This window comes from Corvus moneduloides, chromosome 16 (genome assembly GCF_009650955.1).
Source record: "Corvus moneduloides isolate bCorMon1 chromosome 16, bCorMon1.pri, whole genome shotgun sequence".
Lineage (NCBI taxonomy): Eukaryota > Metazoa > Chordata > Aves > Passeriformes > Corvidae > Corvus > Corvus moneduloides.
The window spans coordinates 17,773,112-17,796,551 of record NC_045491.1 but is presented as its reverse complement, the minus strand read 5'-3'; the positions used below and the strand labels follow the sequence as shown (position 1 = coordinate 17,796,551).

Here is a 23,440-nt window from a genome sequence, read left to right as displayed (position 1 = left end):
AGTACTGTATGTTTGATGTAGATTATAGGCTGCAAGGGACAGGTGAAGGCAACAACTGGCTGTTTGTTCTAGCCCCCTCCCAACTACTGCAAAAACTAACCTGTCCTAGCCAGAACCAGGACAAGCTGAGAATTGTGCATAGCCCCAGTATGCTATGTGTAGCTGAAAGGCTGTGAGTGATCCTGCAACGGCTTCTGTCCTGGCATGTTTTTCTGTGTGAGATGTAGAAGGACACTTTGGACTCTGTGAAATTGAGTGTATGATGGTACATATAGCTGAGAAGGAAAGTGCATAGTTCCAGGGTGTGTGATGGAGTTTAAGGGGTGTGAGTTAGATGTGGCGCCAGCAAGAACTTTCTCATCTTGGCATCTTTTGTGACCGAGATTTTTGCCCAGCATTTAAAATTTTGCTCCTTAGTTTTGCAGCAGCTTGAAGAAAAACAGAGACCATTGCTTCTTCGAGCAGGGTCTATCTTTATTACACTCCAGTATTTATATGTTTCTACCATGGAGAAGTTTTAAGAAAGTTTTGGAAATGGGCAGAGCGAAAGACAAAACAGCTACACCCCCAAACACCTGGCAGGGCAGACTTTTTTGCCTTTTATCATCCGCTCACAAAAACATGCTATCTCCCAGCATTCTGGGAGATAAAGGAAAAACATTCACACTTGGTGCTTATAGCTGTGGTCATTTCCCCAGTATGCATCTTCCCAAGAGAACAAAAGGCATTTATCAAAGTTAAGATAAACAAGTAACAAGTTGCTCTCTACGCGGGGCTCTGGTTAAGGGCAGGATAGCCGCCGCAGGCCTCTGCACTTAGCTCTTTGAGAGCGAAAACATGTGAGAGTACATACAGCTGATCAGGAAAATGCAGAGTACCATGGGATTTGTGCAGTTTACAAGCTGCAGGTGGGAAGCTGACTGCCTCTTGATTGTGGTTCAAATACAAGTTTGCAAAAGGAAGTGGGAGGTAAGTGAAAGTTTTCTTTACTGGCACATTTTATTTGCTAGTAGTGCCTAGACATTTTCAACTTTGGATGTGCACATTGTGATGGTTTAGAGATAACCATGGAACATTTACTTCTTTTGCAAGTACACACTGCCATCATGTGGAGCTGTTGAACAGCAGCAGTGGGTGGGTAAAAGCCAATCAGAGCTCTTTGTCCTCGCATCTTTACTGTTCGAGCAATTAGGTGGGTGTTTCTTTGGGATCCTAATTCTGAAAGAGTGAAAGACTGGGGCATCACCTTCCCCTTTCAGTCTGTAAACTGCGCAACAGACACACACTGGTGCTATGTTTTTTCTTTCCAGATGAATGTATGATCACATTTTTTTCACTGTTGCAGAGCCCAAAGTCTGCTGCAAGGGACTGCCCCCCGCCAGGGACGGACGTACCCGGACATTGCCACCTGGCCTGAGCATATATTAACCCATCAGGTTCTCTGCTTTTCGGGGGGACCATCAGCACCAAGAAGACCAGTTGGAAAGTATCAACGGAATATCATTGTGATCCATGGATGGTGATGTTTTCTTTATTCTGTTCCCCCCTACTTCTTTCTCTTTCTTTTTCTCTCTCTCATATTTACTATTAAATAAAACCCATACTGTTGACTTTGGCATATGGTCTCTTTGCACCTTAATTTGGGCACAGGCATTTCTAAGAGGATGGATCATGACAATTGCCTACATCTTTTGTCTCTTAATGGATGTCCATTTGCCATCTCCATGACAACACATGGGAAGAAAATGCCCTGAAGAAACCTAACCCCCAAAGGTATCCAAATTTCAGAGTTGAAATGCCAGCCACAGCCAGTGTTTGTTGTGCAGATCATAGAATGCCCGGGACCGTTAGGTCCAGGCACAGCTTTTCTGTCATGGCATCTTTTGTGTGGGAGTGTCTTGGAGTGAATTATTGTGATAGTATATTCCATGATCCTCTGCTTTTTTCCCAAAAAAATGGTTGCTGTATCTTTAAGAGCCGGCAGCCCGGTACGGGAGGTGTGTGCGGCCAGAGGGGGAAGAGTTTCTGCTTCTGCGGGGGCGTTTTGAAGTCTCGCCGCTCAGGTTTTTCGCAGCGCTGTGCCGCATGGTTTTTCCTTGGCTGACTCGGTTTGTTGGCCCAGGCAAAAAAACTTCTCCTTTCCCAGCCGTGCCGGGTAAGGGTCCAGAGTGGCTCCCGTGTGTCCTGCCGGGGAGAAGACACACCGAGCGACTCCAACCCAGCTGCTCCGCCTGTCTGTCCCGCTGAGCTCTGCCGTGCAGAGGAGATTGATGTTGGACGAGCCACCGGGCCTTCATCTGCTGCTGGAACTTGTCCTGTTTATTCTGCAGAGGGAAAGCAGGCGCCATCTGGTATCATGTGTCGAGAAGGGGTATCCTCCGGCATTTTGCGTCTTTGTTCCGGTGTGTGTGGGGGTAAGGTCTGACACTTATTATTAACAGTTATTTACCTTTTTTTTTTTTCCCTTGCTTGTTAGTAAACTGTTGGGGTTTTTTCACTTCGATCTATTAGTATTCATTTCCTATTGGTGGAAAGGGATTGTTGTGACCCTTTTAGAAGAGACAACTCATTCCAGAGGGTCCTCTTTTAAATTGTCTCCAAACCTAGACAGGAGCCATCTCTGGATGCCTTATACTTTGGAGGAGGCATAGTAATTTTTTGAGGGGGACTTCTCAAAGTGGGTGACCATGGCTTTCCTAAGAACAGAAAACACCTAGCCCCAGGTTTGGTACGCAGATAATTGGATACCCAGAGGAGGTAAGGGTGAGGAACACTTTTGTGTCTTTGCACCTCTTGTAGGACAGCAATCCACACAAGTATAGAATTTTTGTCATGGATTTCAAAATTTGGAGGTGGTCTCTGGAAAGCGAAAAACAGAGCCTTTTCTTGGGAAGGAAAGTACTTAGGCCAGCTGTCAGCGGTATGGTAGGTTGCCCAGGGGAAGCAAAGGCCAGTCAGAGTACTTTCCTGGCACTTCTTTTATTTTCTTTTGTGGGAGTAATTCACCCTGACATATTTTAGAACTGGTATCCAAATTTCAGAGCTGGGCTCCAAAAAATTATGGCAATACCTTTATTTTGGCAAGGCAAACAGCTAGTCCCAGTATTTGCAGTACAATGATAGGCTGCCCAGAGGAGGTAATAGTCAGAAACAGCTTTCTATGCCGGCACCTTTTATGTGGGATTAATCCCCAGACATATTTTAAATTTCAGAGGTGCATTCTTGAAAATTATGGCAGTACGATAATTTGTGCAAGAAACCTCCTAGCCCACATGGTTCGGATGATAAGATACCTTGGAAAGGTAAAGGTCAGCAGCAACTTTCTGTGCTGGTACCTTTTCTGTTGGACTAATTCCCAGATGTATTCAATTTTGAAGGTGGAATCCAAGAGCATCCAGTGTGGGTTCCACTGGGAGGGCCACAGGTCCTTGCTACTCCAGCACAAGCTTCCCACAGGGGTTACAGATTCCACCTTGGGCTTCACCTTGCCCTGGCATAGGCTCCTTCATGGGCTGGAGGTGGAGCTCTTCACCCGCCATGGACCTCTGTGGGCTGCAGGGACTCAGCTGCCTCACTGTGATCTTCACCACAGGCTGCAGGGGAATCTCAGCTCCAGCACCTGGAGAACCTCCTGCCCCTCCTTCTCCACCGACCTTGGTGTCTGCAGAGCTGTTCCTCTCACATGTTCTCACCCCTCTCTTTTCTGCCTGCAATTGCTTCTGTGCAGTAACTTTTTTCCCCCTTAAATTTGTTATCCCAGAGGCACTGTCACCATTGCTGTTGGACTCAGCCTTGGGTATGTCATGGCTTCCCATTGGTTCTATCAGATGGTATCACTGGTTTCTAGTAGCTTTGCAGGGAAGCACTCCTGTAGCCCCTCTCCCCCCCACCAAAGCCAAACACACAAACCAAATACAGATGCAAATCAAAGGGATGGAGAAATAAAAATAGCAATAGGCTGTAGGACAGAGATGGAAAATAAAGGGACAGGGAACAGGACAGAGTGAAAGAGAGAAACAAAGGGACAAGGAGCAAGACACTGAAAGAGAAAGAAGCAACAGGGACAGGGAGCAGGACAGAGGGATACCCAGCAGCACGCTGGATAAGAGAGAGGGCCAGGAAGCAGGTTAGAGAAAAAATTAGTATTGGCCAGAGGATAGATGGAGCATTACGAAATAGGAATGGGGAGCAGGACAGAGGAGAGAGAGACAAGAATTGTGGACATAGAGAAAGAATGAGACAGGGAGCAGAGGGGAGAGGCAGAGAGAAAAGGGACAGGAAGAACGGTGATGGAAAAGGGACAGGGAGCAGGACAGAGAACAAACTTGAAATGAAAAGAGGGCAATGGAGCAGGACAGAGATGAAGAAAGAAGGGCAGAAGGACAGAGAAAAATAAGGGACAGAGCAAGACAGAGATGGAGAAAGAAAGAACTGTGATGGGCAGGAAGGTATGTAGCAAGAAATGACAAGTTGATGAACAGAGAGACAGACAAAAAATAGGGACAGGAAGGTGGACAGAGAGCTGGAAAGAAAAAGCAGTGGCAGGCAATGGGACAGGAGAGAGAGAAGGAAAAAGAAGGGTAGAGAAATAAAAAAGTTGAGGGACAGAATGCCAAAAAATTATCCCAGAGAGAAAGACAGTGACAAAGAAGACAGTGGGATAGAGAGTGGGATAAAGAAACGGGGAGAACAATAGAAAATTAGAGAAATAAAGGACAGGGAACAGCACAGAAGGATAGAGGTGTAAATAGAGGAATGAGGAATGGAACGGAGAGATAGAGAGAAAAAAGGAAGGGTAGGAAATGAATCAAAGGGATGAAGAAATAAAAAAGCAGTGATAGGGAGCAAGTCAGAGTGATGGAGCAAACATAACTAGTGATGGAGAGAAGGACAGAGAGAGCAACAGGGACCAGGACTGGGGGGTAGAGAAAGAGAGGGAATGGGACTGGGATGCAAAACAGAGAGAACAACTGTCGTACAAGGAAGTTGACAAAATTACAGAAAGGGAAAAAGATGGTTGGGAATCCTGATGACAGGGAGCCAGGCAGAGAGAGATGGAGGGACAACGAACAGCACAACAGTATCTTCCAGTATCTGATGGGGGCCTACAGGGAAGCAGGAGAAGGACGCTTACTTCATCAGGCACTAGAGTGATGGGACAAAAAGTAATCACAGAATCATAAAATCTTCTGAGTTGGAAGAAAGATCATCAAGTCCAGCTCTTAAGTGAATGGCCGATATAGGGACCAAACTCACAACATTATTAGCACCATGCTCTCACCAAATGAGCTTACCTCAGGTACAAATTGAAAGGCAAAATTTAGACTAGACATTAAGAAGAAGTTCTTTACTGTGAGAGTGGTGAGACACTGGGACAGGTAGCCCAGAGAAGCTGCAGCTTCCTCATGCCTGGCAACATTAAAGACAAAGTTGGGTAAGGCCTTGAGCAACCTGGTCTAGTGGGACCATATGGCAGGGGGATCGGGAACAGATGATCTTTAAGGTCTATTCCAAACCCTTAACATTCTGTGAATAGAAGAGGCAGGGACAGAGGGCAGAGATCTAGAGAGCTAGGGAATACAGAGTAGGGCAAAGAGAGACTGGGAGGCAGAACATGAGGACATGGCCCCAAGGACCTGGGACTTACTGCAGTTCCTGCTTTTAATGCCACCAGAGAATTTTACAGTTCAGATGCTTCTCCCTCCCTCTTTCTCTCCTTTAGGGTCAGATCTGAGAACCTATGAGAATACTTTGGTGTCTTACAGCTCTAGAAATACAAGGCTTTATAGATACATATTGTGACCCACACACGGTACATGGACATACTACACTTTTGGATACACATACAGAGCCTCTTTTATATGTTGATGATCTAGTCTGCTGAAGATACAGATGGGGAGCCAAACAGAACCAGGGAGAGAAAAAGACGGATAAGGAGCAGAAAATAGAGGGAGATCATGAGATGGAGAAAGACCCATAAGGATGAGTAGCAGGATAGAGAGATGTAGAAGAAGAGGAGCAGGGAACTGGACCGAGTTCTGGGGCATACAGAGCTGGAGCACACACTTCCAGGAAATCCATGGACATGTCCTGGGGGTCCCCCACCCTCTTACCCACTAGGCCAGAAAAATGGCACTCTGTCCTCCCTGCCAATCTGCACAGGTACCAGAGGAAGGTGCTTCCCTGCAGGGGCCAAGAACCCAGGCAGTGAGAGAGCAAAAGGTAGGAGAAGAAAGGGACTAGGCAGGGCTCAAGGCAGGCACAGCAGCAGTGCCCAGAAGATAAGGATGGACCTTGAGGGGCCAGCATATGTGGCCAGTCCCTGCCCCAGAGCCCTGAGCAAGCATGCTCAACAGCACAGAGCTGGGAGCAGAAGACATTTTATGCAGAGCTTTAACCCTGCCAGCTTGGGGAAAACAAGTCCTACAAAGATGTCAGGGTTTGTCAGGAATCCATGTCAGCAGGGCAGCAGCCTCTCACTGACCAAGGCCAGGGTCTGTTCCAGGCAGTGTGCCAGGCAGGCACTGGTAACACCTTCTAGTAAGTGGTAGCTCTGCACTGGTAACACCCACAGGCAGACATAGGGTCATAATGTGAGCCATGGACACGGTGGTGCCCAACACCAGGGTGCTAGCCAGCTGCAGGCAGGCAGCAAGCAGGCAGTGTCCTGGGCAACAGCACCAGGAAAACCCACCCCCAGGGAGTTCCCATCTGCAAAGCCCACAGCTGGCCAGTGGCTCCCTTGCAGTCTGGGCACAGCAGCCCAGCTGGAATGAGGTGTCCAGCCCATCCCACCCATCATGAGAGCCCAGATGCTGACCCTGCACGGGTACAGTCACTGCAGCCAGAAAGTGACACTGCATCTTCTTGCCAGCATATCCCTCTTCTGTGGTCCAACAGAGAGTGGGGACACATGTTGGGTCGTAGACTACCAGTGATAACTCGGTTGGGGGGCTCCGTATGGGACCACGCAATGTCCCTCTGCCTCTGTCCTGCACAGTGCAGAGCCCTGGTCTTGGCCAGGTGCTGCATGGAACCCTTTTGCTGGCAAGATCCTGTGAACTGGGGCAGGGCTGGTGTGGGCTCTTCCTGTAAGAGCTGGTTAGCTGCACTTTCCATCACCTCTAGCAGTACAGGCACTAGGCCTCCTGCTCCGTCTCCTACTCACTTCTGAGTGAGTACAGCCCTCCATCCTACCTGCCCAGAGCCAGGAAAGGGGGCTCCTGCCATACCTCATTTTGAACAGACCGTGCACCCCTCCCCAGTGGCACTATCACTCTGGATGCTGCAGCGGCCCACAACACACCACAGCAGCCACAGAGGCAGGGAGGGAAGGCAAATAGCCGTGAAAATGCCCCTCAGAAGAGGGGCTGGAAGCAGCCCTGCCATGACCCGGTGGCTGCTGAGGGTCTGAAATACGTGTTTGTGTGTGTCCTCGAGGAGTTGTTTCCTCCGCGGGCATTCCCTTAGAGCCATCCAGACTCTGCCCAGTGTTCCAGCAGAGGTCCCCAGGAACCCTTGGAGCTTTCCCGGGCACCAGGGACAGGAAAGTGGTGGCTGGTGCTGAGGGATACACGTGTGGATGTGCAGGTGTGTTGGGAGCTGTATGTGTGTCAGGCTGTTCTCAGAGTCAGAGCATCCACCAGAACGCACTACCTCTGGAGCACCGTGTGAGCTCGGAGGCAGCGGTGTGTGCCGAGCACGGTCTGCGTGTGGAGGCCCATGTTGCGGGGTACAGGTGTTCCTGTGCCTGTGTGTGAAAATGAGTGCAGGAGCAGGGACGCGGGGCCGGGGCGGAGCCAGCGCCGGCACCAGGCTCGGCCCGAGCGGCACCAGCAGCGGCTCTTGGCAGCGGGGACAGAAGTGGCACCCATCAGCAGCTCTGCCCGAGCGGTACTGGCAACGCAAGCGAGCGACACAGGCAGTGGCATCGAGCAGAGCCCCAGCTCTGCCCGGGCGGCACCGGCACCAGGCAGTGGCTCTGCTAGAAGGGCACCGGCACTGGCAGCTGCCCTCAGCAGGGCGAGCAGCGGCACGAGGCGGGGCCGGGTGAGGTCCCGCCGGCGTGGCGGGAGCGCGGGGTCCGGCCGGCAGCGGAGCGGGGCGCTGGGCGCTGGGCACCCCGCGCCAGGGTGACCAGCTGCCTCTGGCGAGGCGGGATGGACGAAACGGGCGGCGAGCGGCTCCGGGGGCTTGGGCAGCCCCCCGGGGCACCAACATCTTTGCCCGCCGCGAGACGAAGCAGTGGTCGGGCTGCCCAGGCTGGGCAAAGCGCAGCTCTGCCTGGCAGGAACCAGGTCCCGGAGCAGCTCGGGGGCCCTCCCGTGTCCCTGCAGAGCGAGGCAGCTTTACTGCACGAAGCGGAGGCACCCTCAGCCACGGCACACCCAGAACCAGCGCCAGTAACATCAGGGAGTGCAGACTGCCTGCTCCTTGTCCCCCCTCTTCTCTCCCTGCTCCTTTCTGGTCAGATCAGTAGGGTCTCTGTTGTCCCCACCCAGCACTGCTGTCTGTTGCCTTACACTGCCTTTCTTGACCTTTCCTTGCCAGAGGAGCTTGGCTGTACTGGCCCACAGCATGCCTGGCATGCATGATATGCTGCCTGCCACTACTAGGGCTCTGTGTGGGGCTTTTTGTCAACCCCAACAGCTATGCATTTGGAACGGTTCTCCCGGCCAATCCCTTAGCAAACCCTTACTAGCAAAACCAGGTCTCCTGAGCCCCAACTTTGCCACTGATTGGGATCTCATCCCTGGGAATTTCTACTTCTTCCATCACATTGCCTCTGCCCCTGCTAGCTCAAAGTAGCAGATGTGGGAGAGGAACCCGGCTGCCCATGCTCTCCATCATCCTTCCTGTCAGAGCAGCTGTCCCTTTCACTGTTCCTTGAGGCTATTCAGAACAAAGTGAAACTCGGGAGCATTTAAACACACCTGTTCACAAAAAGGTAAAGTTGCTGTTGTTGCTGAGAAAGTTGCAAAAGACTTCCAAGGGCAACAGAGCCACGTGGGTAGGTGGCAGCTTCCTGAGAAGACACTAAATGGGGACCTGGAGACTTCCCACTCTGCCAGAGATGTTCTGAATGACTCCATGAGCTAACCCAACCCAGTCTGAGTGCCTACAGCCTCTTCCAAAACATGACTGTCAAGGCACGTTTGGAAAACTACTTCAGGTAGTGCTCAAGTATCAGATGAGCATTGGGCTGAGGCTATGCAAACAGGCCCAGCCTTTGAAGAGCTGCTCAGCTGTGCCCCCAGAAACCACTACTGTCCTCCCCCAGTAAAGCAAAAGACATAAAAAAAGCATGCATAACCAAGAACAGCCACTCACTTGTGAGAGAGCACAGGATCTTAGATACTCATTCTTTCACAGCCCGCATGAGCATTGCAGGTCTGAGGGTCTTTATTTCAGTTATCAGTGGCTAAAGGGATGAGTTACACATTGTAGCATCCATAGGCAGCAAATCATAGTAGCAATGGGGTACTCACTTTGTGTTTAATGACAAGATGAAAGACTGCACAAGGTACACCAAGGCAACTCCAAAGGCTGGCAGTGAAAACAAGATACTAAACCTGGAAAAGACCAATCGGCCCAACTAGGGCTTAGGAAAAAAATAATTATCACATTGATGCTGGATGGGGGGAAAAAGAATTCAAACAGCAGAAAGTAAGAGAATCCCCAAAGGGGAATCAGTAACATGGGGATGGACAGAACAGCCAGGGGAGGGAGTCACTCAGGGTTAGTCATAAGCACAGCTGGACCAGATAACAGAAACATATTTCACTACATGGAGCAACATGCCCTACCTATTAAGAGGTGTGTTAAGTTTTCCCCCCTTCCAGCTACTTCACAGTCCAGGAGTTAGTTACAGCACAATGCACAGATCTAGTTAGTGAGGGTGGTCCAGAGCACCCATCCTTTTTAACAGACCTGTGTAACTCACCAGGCCCTTGGGAAGCATGAGCCACACAATGCACAAGAGGGACCAGTGGAAGCTCCTGCCAACCACCCAGCACTACTTGGTGCCCTGCTTATGCAGCAATTCCAGACAAGGCTACTAAAGCTGTGTCTCTGGGTACACTGACCCTGCCCTGTGGAGGGCATCTGGCAGTGAACCCCAGCATTCCTCAGGCTGACCTGGACTCAGATAGCATGAGAAAACAAAGAGAGAAACACTGGAAGTACTGTAAAGGCTTAGACCATTCCACAGAGAATTAATATGGCCTGTAGTTCCAGTAACTGGAGAAAACGGAGATCTGGAAAGCAAGAAGAAAAGCAGTTAAGTTCCTATACCCCTTGGACCACAAAAAAAAAAGAGCACAAAATGTGTGAGGGAGGACTGAGCTTCACAGCATTATACACTTCAGCACAGCACTACTGAAGGGCAGGTTTGCTGCTGCTGGTGTCACTCAAGGAGCACAAAGTCACTTGCTCAAGGTGGCAGCCAGGCCAGTTGCAGAGCTGGAACTGAGCACTGATCTACTGGAATCTAGGTTGCTCCTCTCTAGTACTTGGTGTTTCCTCTCATCCACCTCATGACTGAGAACACAGAAGTGTCTACTTGGTCCTTTCCATCTAGTCACCAGCTCAGCAGACATCTGCCACACCACTATACTTATCCTATGGCTGTCTGCTAGGCAGTGCCAGCCAGCTCCCTGGCTCCAGAACACTGACTCATCTCTTGTTTTCATCAAGTTGAACAGAATAACATCACATCAGATCCGAGGTCCTCTCAAAATCCAGAGTTGAAAACAAAGCCCCTTTTCCAAGGCCATTACCTTGTCCTTCAGTTGCTGGCAAAGCTGCAGTGAAACTGTGAAGAAGACAAGGGCATCATTTAACCACGGGACAACACATTCCACTTTATGGACATGGCTGACTTCATATCGCTGGCTGCCAAACTCACTGGAGGGGGGGAAAAGAGCACAGCTTCACACACAACAGCATAGAACACAACTCAACTGTCCTACCTTCCCATGGGAGAGATTATGATGATTTCTATCACATTTAAATCAGCACCTGGCAAAGTTACAGAATGCAAACACTCAGACCACCTCTGACCAGATTTAGAGTTAAGCTAAAGGGTGAAGGTAGGAACTTCACCTCATTCCAGACAGGCACAGAGGCAGGGAATGCAGATGGCAATGCCAATAACCAAACACTCATTTTGGTTGTAAACTCTCATCTCTAGATAAACTCTAGATAAACACTGTATAGATGGGCTGAATCCTGGAAATTCACATCTTTCAGCCTTTAGGACCAAGTAATTAAAGAGACACAGGAGAGCATTCACAGGCACAGCAAATGACTCAGTCCAGGTTCTCCACTTCAGAGATGCTACAATGGAAACTGCACACAGCTGTCTGGATTTCACCCTCAAGACATACCAACACCTGTTACCCAGCTACACTACCCTTGTAGTGACTGTACTTACAACATGGCCCCAGGGTTGTGCAAAACAGACCCTCCAGCAGGCTTGAAGTTCTAGAGAAGGAAAAGATCATTAGGATTTTGATGCAGTAAACAAACTACTTAGAAGAAAGACATTTTTGAGGTTTACACTTTCAGTAGCCTGACATCAAGAAACACCCACACTCTATTTGCCTGGACACTCCATCAATATGGAATCCCTCTTGTTAGAACCCTTCCTGCTCCTTCAATGAAAGAAATTTTACACACTGGCTAAGTTCAATGTAGCTACAAATTTTATCACTACAGAAATAAGATGAGAAGATCCAGAAGAAAAACAAAATACAGATTTTTAGGAAAATCTTCCTTATGGAAGGACTGCACTTCATAAAGCTTAAGAGTTGAATGCTCTTTTTACAAGACATCAAGTTGACCCATGCAACAGGTGAAGCAGAAAAGTATCCATCAAAACTCCATTCAGGAAACCCAAGATGCTACTTTGATGTAAACTGAATTAATATAATTACGCCCTTCCAAAATTACAAAGAATTATCAAACTATATTTAAAATATTTGGTAAAAAATGGCTTACTCCAGAGCACTGGTATGTTCTTCTGGGCTAAGCAGCCATGCCCCAAACCTGATTTAGAGCCAGTGCTTTGTGTGCAGCAGACCTAAACACAGACACTTAGCACCAGCTGAACTCATTCCTGCATTATCTTATGAACTAACATTGCACCAGGTAGCAGTGCAATCTCCTCCTCACAGTGGGATGCAAAGAGAGGAAACTAAACAAGGCTCAGGAGATAGCAGGCATCACCTTGGTTGTGCTGGGCTGCAGCACATGGAGCTGGTAGACAGTGAGGCACAGCTTGTTCAGGTTAATATAGAAATTCACAAGGATGTCTGGAGGCAGCGTAGGGGTGAACATTTTCTGGCAAGAAAATTAGTTTCTTTGTCAGTGGAAAGATCATAATTTCTAATGCTGGGAAATCATTCCCTTTTCCCAAGCCACACTACAATTACCCCATGGCAAAAAAAACATTAGGAGAGAAACAAAGACTCAGAAGCTGCAGGCAATGGTTGTTGCTCCTGCTGCCCTTGATCAAATGGTATGTGCATGACAGTGACAACAGAGGATGGAGCAGTGTTCACAAGGGCAAATCATCCCTGGACAAGACTCTTGGGCAGAGAACAGAACTTAATTACCAGAGCCCTCATGCTCAAGTCACCTGCATTCCCACAGGAAGACACAAAGCAGCCAAAACCACTCAGGATTTGCCCTTGCTTCAGTTCTGCCACAGGAGATACTTCAGAAACCCACTTTCACCAGGATGCAGCCCAGTACCCAAACTGTTCAGGCTGCTGGACCTGTATAGAGATCTAGACCACCACATACTTACTGTGAGACCACTGGAGGCAATTTCTGGTAGTGTCAGAGTGGCAGGAGTGGTCAGCCGATTTCGGGCTCTGGAGAGCTGCAACATCACAGCATCCATAAGCTACAAGATAATGTACAGAACCACTGCTGAGTGTGATTCCTGGACAGCTCTGGACACTGTGCTGCAGAATCCTACAGCCTTCTGCAAGCGCTAAAACAACAACCGCCACCACCCTTCACCCTTCCAAGAATTCAGGAACTTATTGGGAAGGGGTGGCTCCCACATAAATGCAGTTTAACTGGTACCACTATCAGAGACTTATGAGACAGGTCAGGAGTGTTCAATACCTGTGACTGATGAGAGAACAGCTATTCATGACAAGAATACCAAGGCAACATAAGATCAATTACTGATGCCACAGAAGCATCAGCTCTTCAGAAGAACAGGCATTAAGGAAAAAATGACAAGCTGCATTCTCGGTCTTCCCACTCCCACATCACAGGTACAACTGCTGAATGGGCTCCCCCTGTTCATAACCAGCTATGAGCAAGGCAGTAGAAAAAAGAACCAGCTCATTGTGAGGTCTATCCTGCCGGAAACCACAGTTCAAAGGCTCTATTCAGGCAGACTTCCTCTTCCAGAAAAAAAGGGGGAAGCAACATATGTCTGCTACAGAGCTCATGACTGCTAAGATGAAGGCACTTTGTATTATGACTAATATCTCCCCCTACTTCCACCTGAAAGTAAAAGGAAATAGTTTTATTACCTAGCTTCTTCCTATGAGCAGCCCTTGCCCATATGGAAACTAAAAAAGTATAGTTTTCTCATGTTTGATGTTGTGATGGATTCTAATGAACAAGCCGAAATTCTGGTGCCTTCAGAGAGCATTTCCAAGCAAAAGGTTGGGCTTCACTGCCATGCAGCAGCAGGTACTCTGTATTAGACCCCAGCAAATACTACTGGCAAGAGAGAAGTCACTTTCAGATAATCACAAGTACTGTCATCTTTTGTTTGCTGATGGCTGCCTCACTGCTGCTCTCTCGCCAGCAGCACCGATCAACAAAGAGCGTAAATTATGTAACAGCATTATCCACAGAAGATCAAGGAAGATCCTCCCAGATTATCACTGGTGAGTAACAGGGCACCAACTGCTCAGATTATTGTTCACCAGGGTGTACAGCCCTGTTACTAATGCTAAACTAGTACAGATTCATATAAAATATGAGGTCACATGGATACTTCTTGACATGGGTATATACAGGTACAGCTGTGAAGTCTGTTTCCCCTAAGGCAGTAATGTGCATTAACTGTGTTTAAAACACAAACGGAGGGGAAAAAATGCATGTTTCTACCCATGCAGCAGGGGCTTTCTCCTCACCTTGAGCACTTCCAACCCTGTTTTGAACTGGTAATTCACATCTCTGTTCATAAGCAGGTAAATGGCTTGGTTCACATGGTTTCTAGCATCCTGGATCTGCAAAGGTACAAATGCAGTCCTATGAAAGAAACACTCCATAATAACACATGCTGGAAAGTAAAGGTTTCCCCAGTTATCTCACTGACTTTAAGAATGGTGTCTTCTCAAATGTTAATGCCATGTCTAAATGTCAGACATACTCTAACACAAACCTGCCACTGCTGCCCAGAAGCATTACTGGGTTCTCCACTCACGGACTGGAGATGCAGAACAGTCTGACAGCTACAACATGGATTGTCAGTACAAATATTGTTGAATCAGGCACTCTCATCCTGGGAGTGCTCTGACCATGACTGCTTGGTAGAAATTCTCACTGCTAATGGCATACAGCAGTCAGTTCTAGCACCATGATTCCATCCTATTAGAGCTAAAACCAATGACATCAATGAGCAGCAAGCACTGACTTCTAATACAGTGTCTCTGGCAGTATCCCAGAGTCCTTTTAAAGTAAAATTGTTGGGATTGAGAGTTATCTCCAGCATCAAGAAGCTGTGCCATTGTGTGGGACCGGACCAGACTCAGGACACAGCTGGCTTGAATTCCTCTCAAGCAGGAGGAACACAGTTATCAAAGCAAGGTTGATAGGTGTATCCTTGCTTTCACAGAAGCAAGGACAAACCAGAGGAAGACAATAGCCCTGGGAGAAACTGACTTCTGTTCAATTTCAGGCAGCAGCACAAAAATTGAAAAACAAGCCCAAGGAGTAAATCAGAGGGTGCAAATGGAAGAGCTACGCAGAGAAGCTTGTATGAGAAGTGTCTGCTGGGAGGGAGACAGGCAACACAGCTTGGGGTATTTGTAGTTTGATGTATCTACAGTGCCCTCCAGCAATCGCAGCTCCCAGCTCTACATCCTTGTAGAAGCCTCCCTGGCATAGATCTGGCTCCGATTCCTTCTAATGCAGAGCTCAGGGAACACGGAACAACCTTGCTTTTAGAAAGCTCTTGCACTGGAGGCTACAGAGAGGAGTGAGAATGATAAGCCCAGTGTCAGACTGCAGAAAGACTCTGCAGGTACTTGGGCATCTCCAAACATCATCACCTCCAGTCTTCATATCTCCCAGAGGCTTCTGAGCAAGCAAAACTGTTCCTGGCAGCGCTACCCAACCAAGCAGTGCCAACCCTGCTGTTATGATTTGCTTCATTCATATTCCCGCTTGATTTTGCTCTGTTTTCTAATCAACTTCCTCAACATTTATGTGCCTGCACTTGTGTTCCTCAAAAACGTGCCTATGCTACAACTTCTTATCCATGACTTCACTTTGTACAGAGAAACAAAACTCCAGCTGACATCACTCACTAAGGGAAGACAATTGTGATCCTTTGAGATGCTAATTTTTAATTTAGACAGGCCAAAGATCACCATATAACCACTTTAAATGCTTCTGCACTCATTCCTTTAGGCACTCACACTCCATATCTGAACGACGTTAGAACACATAATGCAAGTAAATAAAGGGAAGTGTTTTCCATAAAAGCTGGTAGAAGTCTGTCAACCAGGCAGCAGTACAAAACAGCCACAAAAGCAGAGGCACTGCTGAGTGTTGTCACAAAAACTTCCTTGCTTTGTTGCAAGGCATAAACAAACTCAGTCAAGTTTGGCATTAGTGTCCAAGTATACAATTTTCTAGATTTCTACAAAGTTACTAGGTAGAGCTTTCACTGCTAAAGCAGGCATTAGGAACTGCACTCAATGCCAAATGCACTCATCAACTAGAAAAACTTGAGCTACGGCACAGGGAAGTACATTGAATACATCTCCCTTCAACCTACTCAGCTGTGACAAAGGAATTGAGGCAAACCATGTCTTCAGACGCTAGGTCAGGTCCTGAAATCAGGTTATCTCCCAGCAAAATGATGGGAAAGAGATTCTGGTTCTGGATAGCTGCGTCCTTTTAACTCCTTACCTGAGGGAACTCAGACATACTACTGGAACACAGTAATTTGTTCTCAGTGTAAACAAATGCATCTGCAAGAGAATGAGAACAAGCTACTCAAAGCCCCTGAAGCTGCTCTTTGCCCTGCTAGCCTGGGATGACATGGGACAGTCCAGCACAGGCACCTCAGGCACTCCTTTAACGGAGCATGATTGCTAGCAGCCAGCCTTCAGATCAACTGGCGTGTCTGGAAGGAGCCCACCCAGGAACCCCAACTGAATTTAACTGATTTTAATTGCACCTGCTTCCTCCTTAGCTTTTACCACTGTAGCTCATGTGGAATGGACATAACAGGTCTCTCTCAAAGGACTAAAGTTACTGCTCAGAGAGCACTGAGGCTATGGACGGGCAGGCATCTAAAGCCAACAGGTACCTGCTGCAATTTCCACTGCTTGTCTTCCCGGAATGCAAAATGCAGGAGCTGATTGTTTCTGGGCATTTTCAGATTAACATCCTTGAAGAAAGAAACGAACACATGAGAGTAAGAAATGCCTATATGCAGAAGATGGGGGCTGGCAGTCATATTCCATTCTCCCAGACCATCTTGGCAAACTGCCTTCTGCAGCCCCAGCAAAGCCAGAATCTCAGTGCTCGCACAGGATGATATTAATACAAAGAATAGGTTGAAAGGCACTGAGTGAATTGGGATACAGGCAGGACACATGACCTCAGCCCAGAAGGCCCCCAAGGAAACTTGTTATTACACATCGAAGGTGGTAAAGGCAAGGAATCCCCATGGAAGTTGACTCCAGCACTCACCACCATGTGGTGGTGGTAGGAGGGGGTGTCAGATGCTGGATCTTGACAAATTTCCATATTGCTGAAACATTGAGGCCAATTAGGGAGGACTGACAAAGAACACTGATCATAGGTAACACATGAACAGGGTAACCTCCCTCCCTGAGGTGATGAAAGGGTGATAAGGACAACACCCACCCCTTGTAGTACAAAGCAAGAAGTGTGGCAAGTACTCACAGCTTGACACAGTGCATCTCCCTGCAGCGTCATCACACCTTTCACCTGGTCTGTGCTGGAATGAGAGGAAACATCTGGGCAACATATGTCACAAGAGGCACCTATCAACTGCCGACCTAACACCTCCCCTCCTCATCCTGTGTAGCCAGCACGGTTCCTTCTGCCCAGGGACTGAACACTACACACACTTTCAAGTCCCCAGTTCTTGGCCTGTGGTCAATTCCTGTTGTATTCTTTATGGGCCACCTCACCCTAACTGCTCTGCCTAAAACATTACCTTCATTTCTGATCCCATTCTTATTCCTTTTATCACTTGTCAACAATTTGGCTGCTGTTACAAACAGCTCTAGCAGGCACAAGCACAAGACAATAAATTAATTACTGACACTGGAGTGTTAGGTGATTCCTACAAGAGTTGAAAGCTACAAACAACACCCCATTCCAAGAAAAAAGACCCTAAATAAGTAAAACCCCACAACCTTAAATAAATAAAAAACCCACACCCCAAACCCTTTGAAAGGTCCTGCAAGATGACTCACATCTACAATGAAGTGTGAGAAGAAGACTGAAGCACCTGGTTGGGCTATATCCTACATTTTCAGATCAACTTACTTTTCAGATCAACACTGCAAGATCCACCTTACAACAACAACAACAACAAATGAAAACTAAATTAAGTTTAACTAAGATCTGAAGAAGACAACCTTCAAACTTAGTACAGAATTACTGCATGATTCTTTGCAATGCTGTGACATTCCTAAGGACTAAGGTGAACTGCTTTGTGACAAGCTTGTGGCCTCTGCCACAGCAGCTACTGAGTCCAAGGGACACACTGAAGATCAAAAAATGGATATCAATTTCAGAAGAACTGCTCGTCTATAGCACCTTCTGCAAAAGCCTCAGTTTGCTTTGTGTGAAGGAGATTTACTATTGTTATTTTAGGAAGATTAGGACAAAGGTTAAGATTTCTCCACAGTCAGGGTCAGAAACTGAGCCAAGGGTAGAGTTCGGGTCTTGTAACTGCAACTCCCTGTGTCATAATCAGAAAAACGCCCCTTGGCAAACTGCCCACAGCACTGAGGTAACACATGAGCATATGGTCAGGAATCAGTGACTACGTTATAGGTGTCAGCAGAAAATGGCAGAAGGCTGGCTCAGGCAGCCCTGGAACACAGCTACAGACTGTTACCTTCACCTCCCATGAGAGTTAGTTTGTTTTCCTCAAGGCAAAATCTCCTATTAAAGAAAACCCACTACACCAGGGCTTCTGCAAAGCCCTTCACCACAGATCCTCCAGGACCTGCACCCTTTGCTGCAGAGGGAAGTGACCCGCTGACCACCACCACTTACCCTGACGTGCTTAGTACAAAGTTCTCCTGCTTGACAGCTCTTCCTGAGCCACTGGTGGGCAGGGCAAAGCGGTGGGAGGCCTCCTGCCCAAGAGAGGACACAGTGAGTGCTGGAGCATCTGCCTGGGCCCAGCACACCGTGAGCCAGGAACAAAGATAATGTGGACACCAGCAAGTGGCTGAATATGTAGCAGTCACCTCTGCCAGCCTCCTGAAGTCCACCAAGCAGAGCACTTGGATTTCGTCCTACTGCAGGACCGGTGCAGCCCAGGAGAAGGCTCAGTGCATGCAACCTACAGTGAAAGGCATTTGGAAATCCCACACCCTGGAGCTGGGCAGTGCCAGCAGGATCCCCCAGCTGCCCACAGAAGGAGCAGCACCCAATAGCTCAGCTCTGCACAACGTCAGGCACCATGGTGCTGCCCCTTATCACAGCTGGTCCTTACACATGAAGGAAGTCTGGAGTGAAAACCACCCCGCCACCTGGTTATCCTAGCTGGTGACTGCCCTTTACACAGTTCACCCTTAAAACTATAATAAATTCTTCAAAGTGGGTACTATATACACAGGTATTGTCTATTGTCACCTGCTACTGACTCCAGTCCTGGGGATCTGAGTCAGCACTACGGCACTCTTACCTCCTCTGGCACGTGCCCCTCACCTCCACATTTTTGGCCCTGCTCTTCCATCACACTATAACCTCCCAAAACCACAGAGTGTTAAGGGGCTGGGCCTGTTGAACACTGACCCAGCAGACACATGGTGCATTCTCAGTGCACGCCAAGTCCCTTTGGCCAGATCCCCACTGTCTGCTTGGAAAGAGTCGACCCTGCAACGCATGCTCAGGCTGGAGAAAGGTCAGAAAAGTGTTGCCCATCTACTTGAGCTCAACACATTAGGCCTCTGAAAGGGGCAGGTACCAGCAGAGGAGTGGGCATGTCGAGGAAAGGATGATTATGAACAAGGAGAGTGCATGCTAGTAGTTACTGCACAAGTAGCAGCTGTCAGCTAAAGGCCACCAGCACATGTCAGAATTACAGGCAGATCCAGATTCTCTGTTCCAGAAAATATTCATATCTCACGCAAATGCCTGGCAGATAGGTCTGGCTGCCTCCATGTGCCTTTTCAAAGCAGCTCTTAGCAGAGGATCAAGAACAGAGCAATCTTGGGGAAATCAGCTTTACTGGGAGTCCTTAAGAGCAGAGGGCAAGCAAGCACTAGGGACAGAACTGGACATGCATGGATGACCTTTCTGTGCAGCCTCTACCAAGAATTTTTTCCTCTAGGGGAAACCTATTCCTTACATAGAAGGTCAGACAAAGCCACAACACAAAAACCAGATAAAATTAATCTCACCTTCAAAATATCCTGCAGCTGTCTCAAAACAGCATGGACCTCTTCTTGTAAAAGCCATTTAAATTCTTCTTCCTATGTCGTGGGAAGATAGCAGTGGAATCATTAGAAATCAAACACCAGAAGCAAATCTCTCAGACACATAAGAAAATTGTTTAAGTTCTAAGTCTACTGCTGTTTCCATGCTATTTAAATAAAGGAGGAGAACAAAAGATTTCTTCCTGATTTGTTGAAACACCTCAGTCTCCCCATCTCCACTCCAGTCCAATGAACTGTCCTCATTCTTGCTTTGTCTTTAAGAAAGCAACATTTACACAAATCACTGTACCAAAAAACCTAGAATTGAATGTGAATTTCAGAGCAAAGTAAAAATCCTGCTGCTTCAAAAACTGGGGCATCTTTTTAAGCTGTTGGGATGGACTCACCTGGCTGCCAGACACCCACCCAGCCTCCCTCACCTCCCCTTCCTTGATGGGTCAGGGGAGGAAATAAGATCATGGGCCAAGGTAAAGCTAGGGAGATCCATTACCAACTCCTGGCAAAGGCAAGACTGAATCAACTTGCAGACAAATTTGTTGCTAATTAGGTGGTGAGAAACAAAGACAAAAACTAAAATGAGCATCCCCCACCCCCCACCCCCAGCATCTCCCCAAGCAATAGCAGTCTAAAACCAAACCAAAAAAAGGGGGTGGGGGGGCACAGGCTGGGGACTCCCAATCACTGGGGCAAATTCAGTAACAAACAAGTTTGGATCTGATGACTCACTGCCTTGAGCCTCCATCGGTTGCTGCCACAGAGAAGCCTGTATAAAGCAGACCCTCAAAGCACAGCTAATGTTTCTGTTAAACCATAAGACCCCATGCAGATCATCAAAGAAGTGGGGAACAGAAGTAAGCATGGGACAAAGAAAAGATTGCCACTTGTCATCCTGTAAGAAAACAGAAATTTTCCATGGGGAGAGTTCTGAGCAGATTGCCCATAGAAAAATAGGAAAGGTATGGTCAACTCAGAACTTCAGGCTTGTGGTTTCTCTGCTAGACGGTTCCTGTTCACCATGAGGAACGCAACCCCCCCACTGATGTGTCATCACCTTATGCAAGAGTTATCCCAACAAACAGTAGGACTAAATCAGGTTTGTTTCAGAAAACATTTATCCAAGGCAGGCACACACAACAAAGCCAGGCAGGATTCCCTGTTATCCTTCAAAGCAGTTTGGGTGCAGGACCACTGACTTCGACCCTTTAATCCTGTTTTGGGTTTCTGGGAACTATACTGATCATAGAACATCCCTAACTGGAAGGGACCCACAAGGATCATCAAGTCCAAGTGTGGGCTCTGCACAGGACAGCTGCAGGAATTCCACCATGTGCTTGAGAGTGTTGTCAAAACACTCCTTGAACTTTGTTAGGCAGGGTGCTGTGACCACTGCCCTGGGGAGCCTATTCCAGTGCCTGACCATCCTCTGGGTGAAGACACTTTTCTAAATGTCCAGCCTAAACCTCTCCTGACAGAGCTCCATGCTGTTCCCTCAGGTCCTGTCACTGATCACCAGGGAGAAGATGGATCTGCAGCTCTTTCACTCTGTAATGCTTGCCCTCCTCCAGGTTCCTAAAGGAACAGTGATCCCATGGGTGAAGGACATACCTTTAGTACCTCCAAAACCCACCAGCATCATGCAGGTGTTGCTACTCAAAATCCCCATTGGTGTCTTTCCTCCCTCTAGTCACAGCAAGAAACCTCCCTTCCCCTGCCCATTAATTTTGGACTAAGTCAAGTTCGTGCACATCTGTGCACTGCACAGTTGTACTTTTGGGGAGTGCTGGTCATACTCTTCTAAACCATAGGACATTAGAAAAATCTGTTTTCCTATGTCGCTTTCCACCCAGACCGATGGATCTCTGAACCCCTTTTCCAGAGCGGAGATTTCACCTCTCCTCGGAGCTCCTGTCCCGGGGAGGCCGCAGTGACGCCTACTTGCGCCGTCCCCGCTGCTACCAGGTCACTAGGGCAGCTCAGGCACCCGCCATGTGCGGGGCCGGTCAGCGGCACACCAAGGTCAAAGGGCACATTCACGGTGTGCTGGGAGCAGGGCGGCCCCGGCCTCGCCACCCCACCCCACCAGGCCCACCGGAGGAACGGCGCCGGTGGCAGAGACCCGGGCGCCGCTGGTGAGCGAGGCGGGAGGAGGCCGCGGCCTTCGAACCACGCCGCGACGGAGCCCGGGCGCCGGTCCGAAAGCCTGGCCCGACAGCACGGCCGGAACTTAGGCAGCGCCTGCAGTCAGGGCAGCCGCTCTACGGCCGGGCCAAGGCGGACCCCGTACAGCGCTCGGCCCGGACTCGGGGGTAGGGGACGGCCTTGCCGCCATTCCACGGCTCCCCGCCCGAGCAGACGGAACGAGCCTGCGGGGGCCCAGCAGTGCTGTCATGCGCGGGGAGAGGCCGCTGCCGCTCTCCCTGGCCCCGCCGATCGCCCGCCCGACTCACCAGCACCGCCCGCTCCCCCTGGCTGGCCATGGCCGCCGCCATCCCGACACCGCCGGCCCCGCCCCCGACACCCCGCGCGCACGGCCCTGCAGCGCCTGATTGGGCACCGCCGCTTCCTCCGCCGCCGCGCGGGGCGGGGCCCGGGGTGACGTCAGAGAGGGCGGGGCCATCGCCCGCACAGCCCCGAGCCTGGCGCTGCCGCAGGAGGGGTCTGAGCTGCCGGGCCCAGCCCAGCGCAGAGCGGCGAGGATCGAACCGAGCTGAACAAGAATACTCAGAAATGAGTGAAGACGTGGAAGTCTCATTACTTCTCAAAATAAATACATGTATCCTGGCAGTGAGGTCCTTGCACAGAAGTCGGCGAGTTCCCTTTCACAGCGGCTGTACTGCGAGCGACACGTGCGGGCATAGCACCTTCACCGAACCAGCCGCTGGGGGATGGGATATGGGAATGATCCTTCACGCCCAGGGCAGGGAGATCTTCCAACAGCACCAGTTCCTGCTGCAAGCACAGCTCTCGACTTTCTATCTGTTGCTTTTAATGACATGCTCAAAAGGAGTGCTTCCTCGGGCACCTGTAACTCACTGCACCTGAAACCCACTCTCATCCACACTTCATTTCATCCTCGTTCCTCAGGGCAGAAACAGCTACTGCTGTCCAACTATCTCATTATCCACAAGCCAGAGCTTGTAAACATTTCAGTTAAGGATCATGTCTTAGAATACCCAACTCACTGCTGAGTTAGTGTTCACAGAATCATAGGATGGCTGCGGTTGAGAGGAACCTTAATGCTCATCTAGTTCCACCCTCCTGCGATGGACAGGCATCTTCCACTGCTTCTAAGACTTAGTGCTAAGAAAAACCGAAATGCCAGAAGGATGGATACCCCAGCCCAAAACTTAACACAAGTTGTCATCAACACCAGAACATTAAAACCAAGCACCCTTCTCTCATCCCAGATGCATGCAGCCCTCTGCACACAGAATTTATCCACACTCATCCTCTGTAATGCCTCACTGACAGTTCCAGCCTTCAGCAATGACCAAAGTGCTCTCAGGATTACTTGGTTTTCA

General features: G+C 48.9%; 1 protein-coding gene and 1 long non-coding RNA gene across 5 annotated transcripts; both read right to left on the bottom strand.

The window, feature by feature from the left end:
- Positions 1–456: 456 nt before the first annotated feature.
- On the bottom strand, positions 457–3,620 carry LOC116451758. Its single transcript, XR_004243324.1, has 2 exons — positions 3,336–3,620; positions 457–2,324 (listed from the first exon to the last, which is right to left on the bottom strand). It is a non-coding gene; the product is annotated as an uncharacterized LOC116451758 (long non-coding RNA).
- A 5,730-nt stretch (positions 3,621–9,350) lies between these two features.
- ROGDI (rogdi atypical leucine zipper) lies at positions 9,351–22,445 on the bottom strand. 4 transcript variants are annotated; one of them, XM_032125479.1, is made up of 11 exons: positions 22,367–22,445; positions 19,884–19,955; positions 18,529–18,611; positions 17,179–17,233; positions 16,577–16,657; positions 14,169–14,264; positions 12,812–12,910; positions 12,229–12,342; positions 11,435–11,484; positions 10,779–10,905; positions 9,351–10,256 (listed from the first exon to the last, which is right to left on the bottom strand). In XM_032125479.1, the coding sequence occupies exons 1-11, from the start codon at positions 22,406–22,408 to the stop codon at positions 10,215–10,217; spliced, it is 861 nt and encodes a 286-aa protein (XP_031981370.1). In that variant the 5' UTR covers positions 22,409–22,445; the 3' UTR covers positions 9,351–10,214. The 4 variants fall into 4 exon arrangements, with proteins under 4 accessions (XP_031981370.1, XP_031981374.1, XP_031981373.1 ...); XM_032125483.1 differs by lacking the exon at positions 12,229–12,342; XM_032125482.1 differs by lacking the exon at positions 14,169–14,264.
- Between the last annotated feature and the right edge of the window lie 995 nt (positions 22,446–23,440).

Excerpts from the sequence above, each read along its gene's own strand:
- ROGDI (XM_032125479.1), bottom strand. The coding sequence starts at position 22,408 with ATGGCGGCGGCCATGGCCAGCCAGGGGGAGCGGGCGGTGCTG. Across the intron at positions 12,343-12,811 it reads TTGCCTCCAGTGGTCTCACA|AAAATGTTCACCCCTACGCT; the intron begins GTAAGTATGTGG and ends TTTTCTTGCCAG. Across the intron at positions 11,485-12,228 it reads TGCAGCCCAGCACAACCAAG|AACTTCAAGCCTGCTGGAGG; the intron begins GTGATGCCTGCT and ends TTCCTTCTCTAG.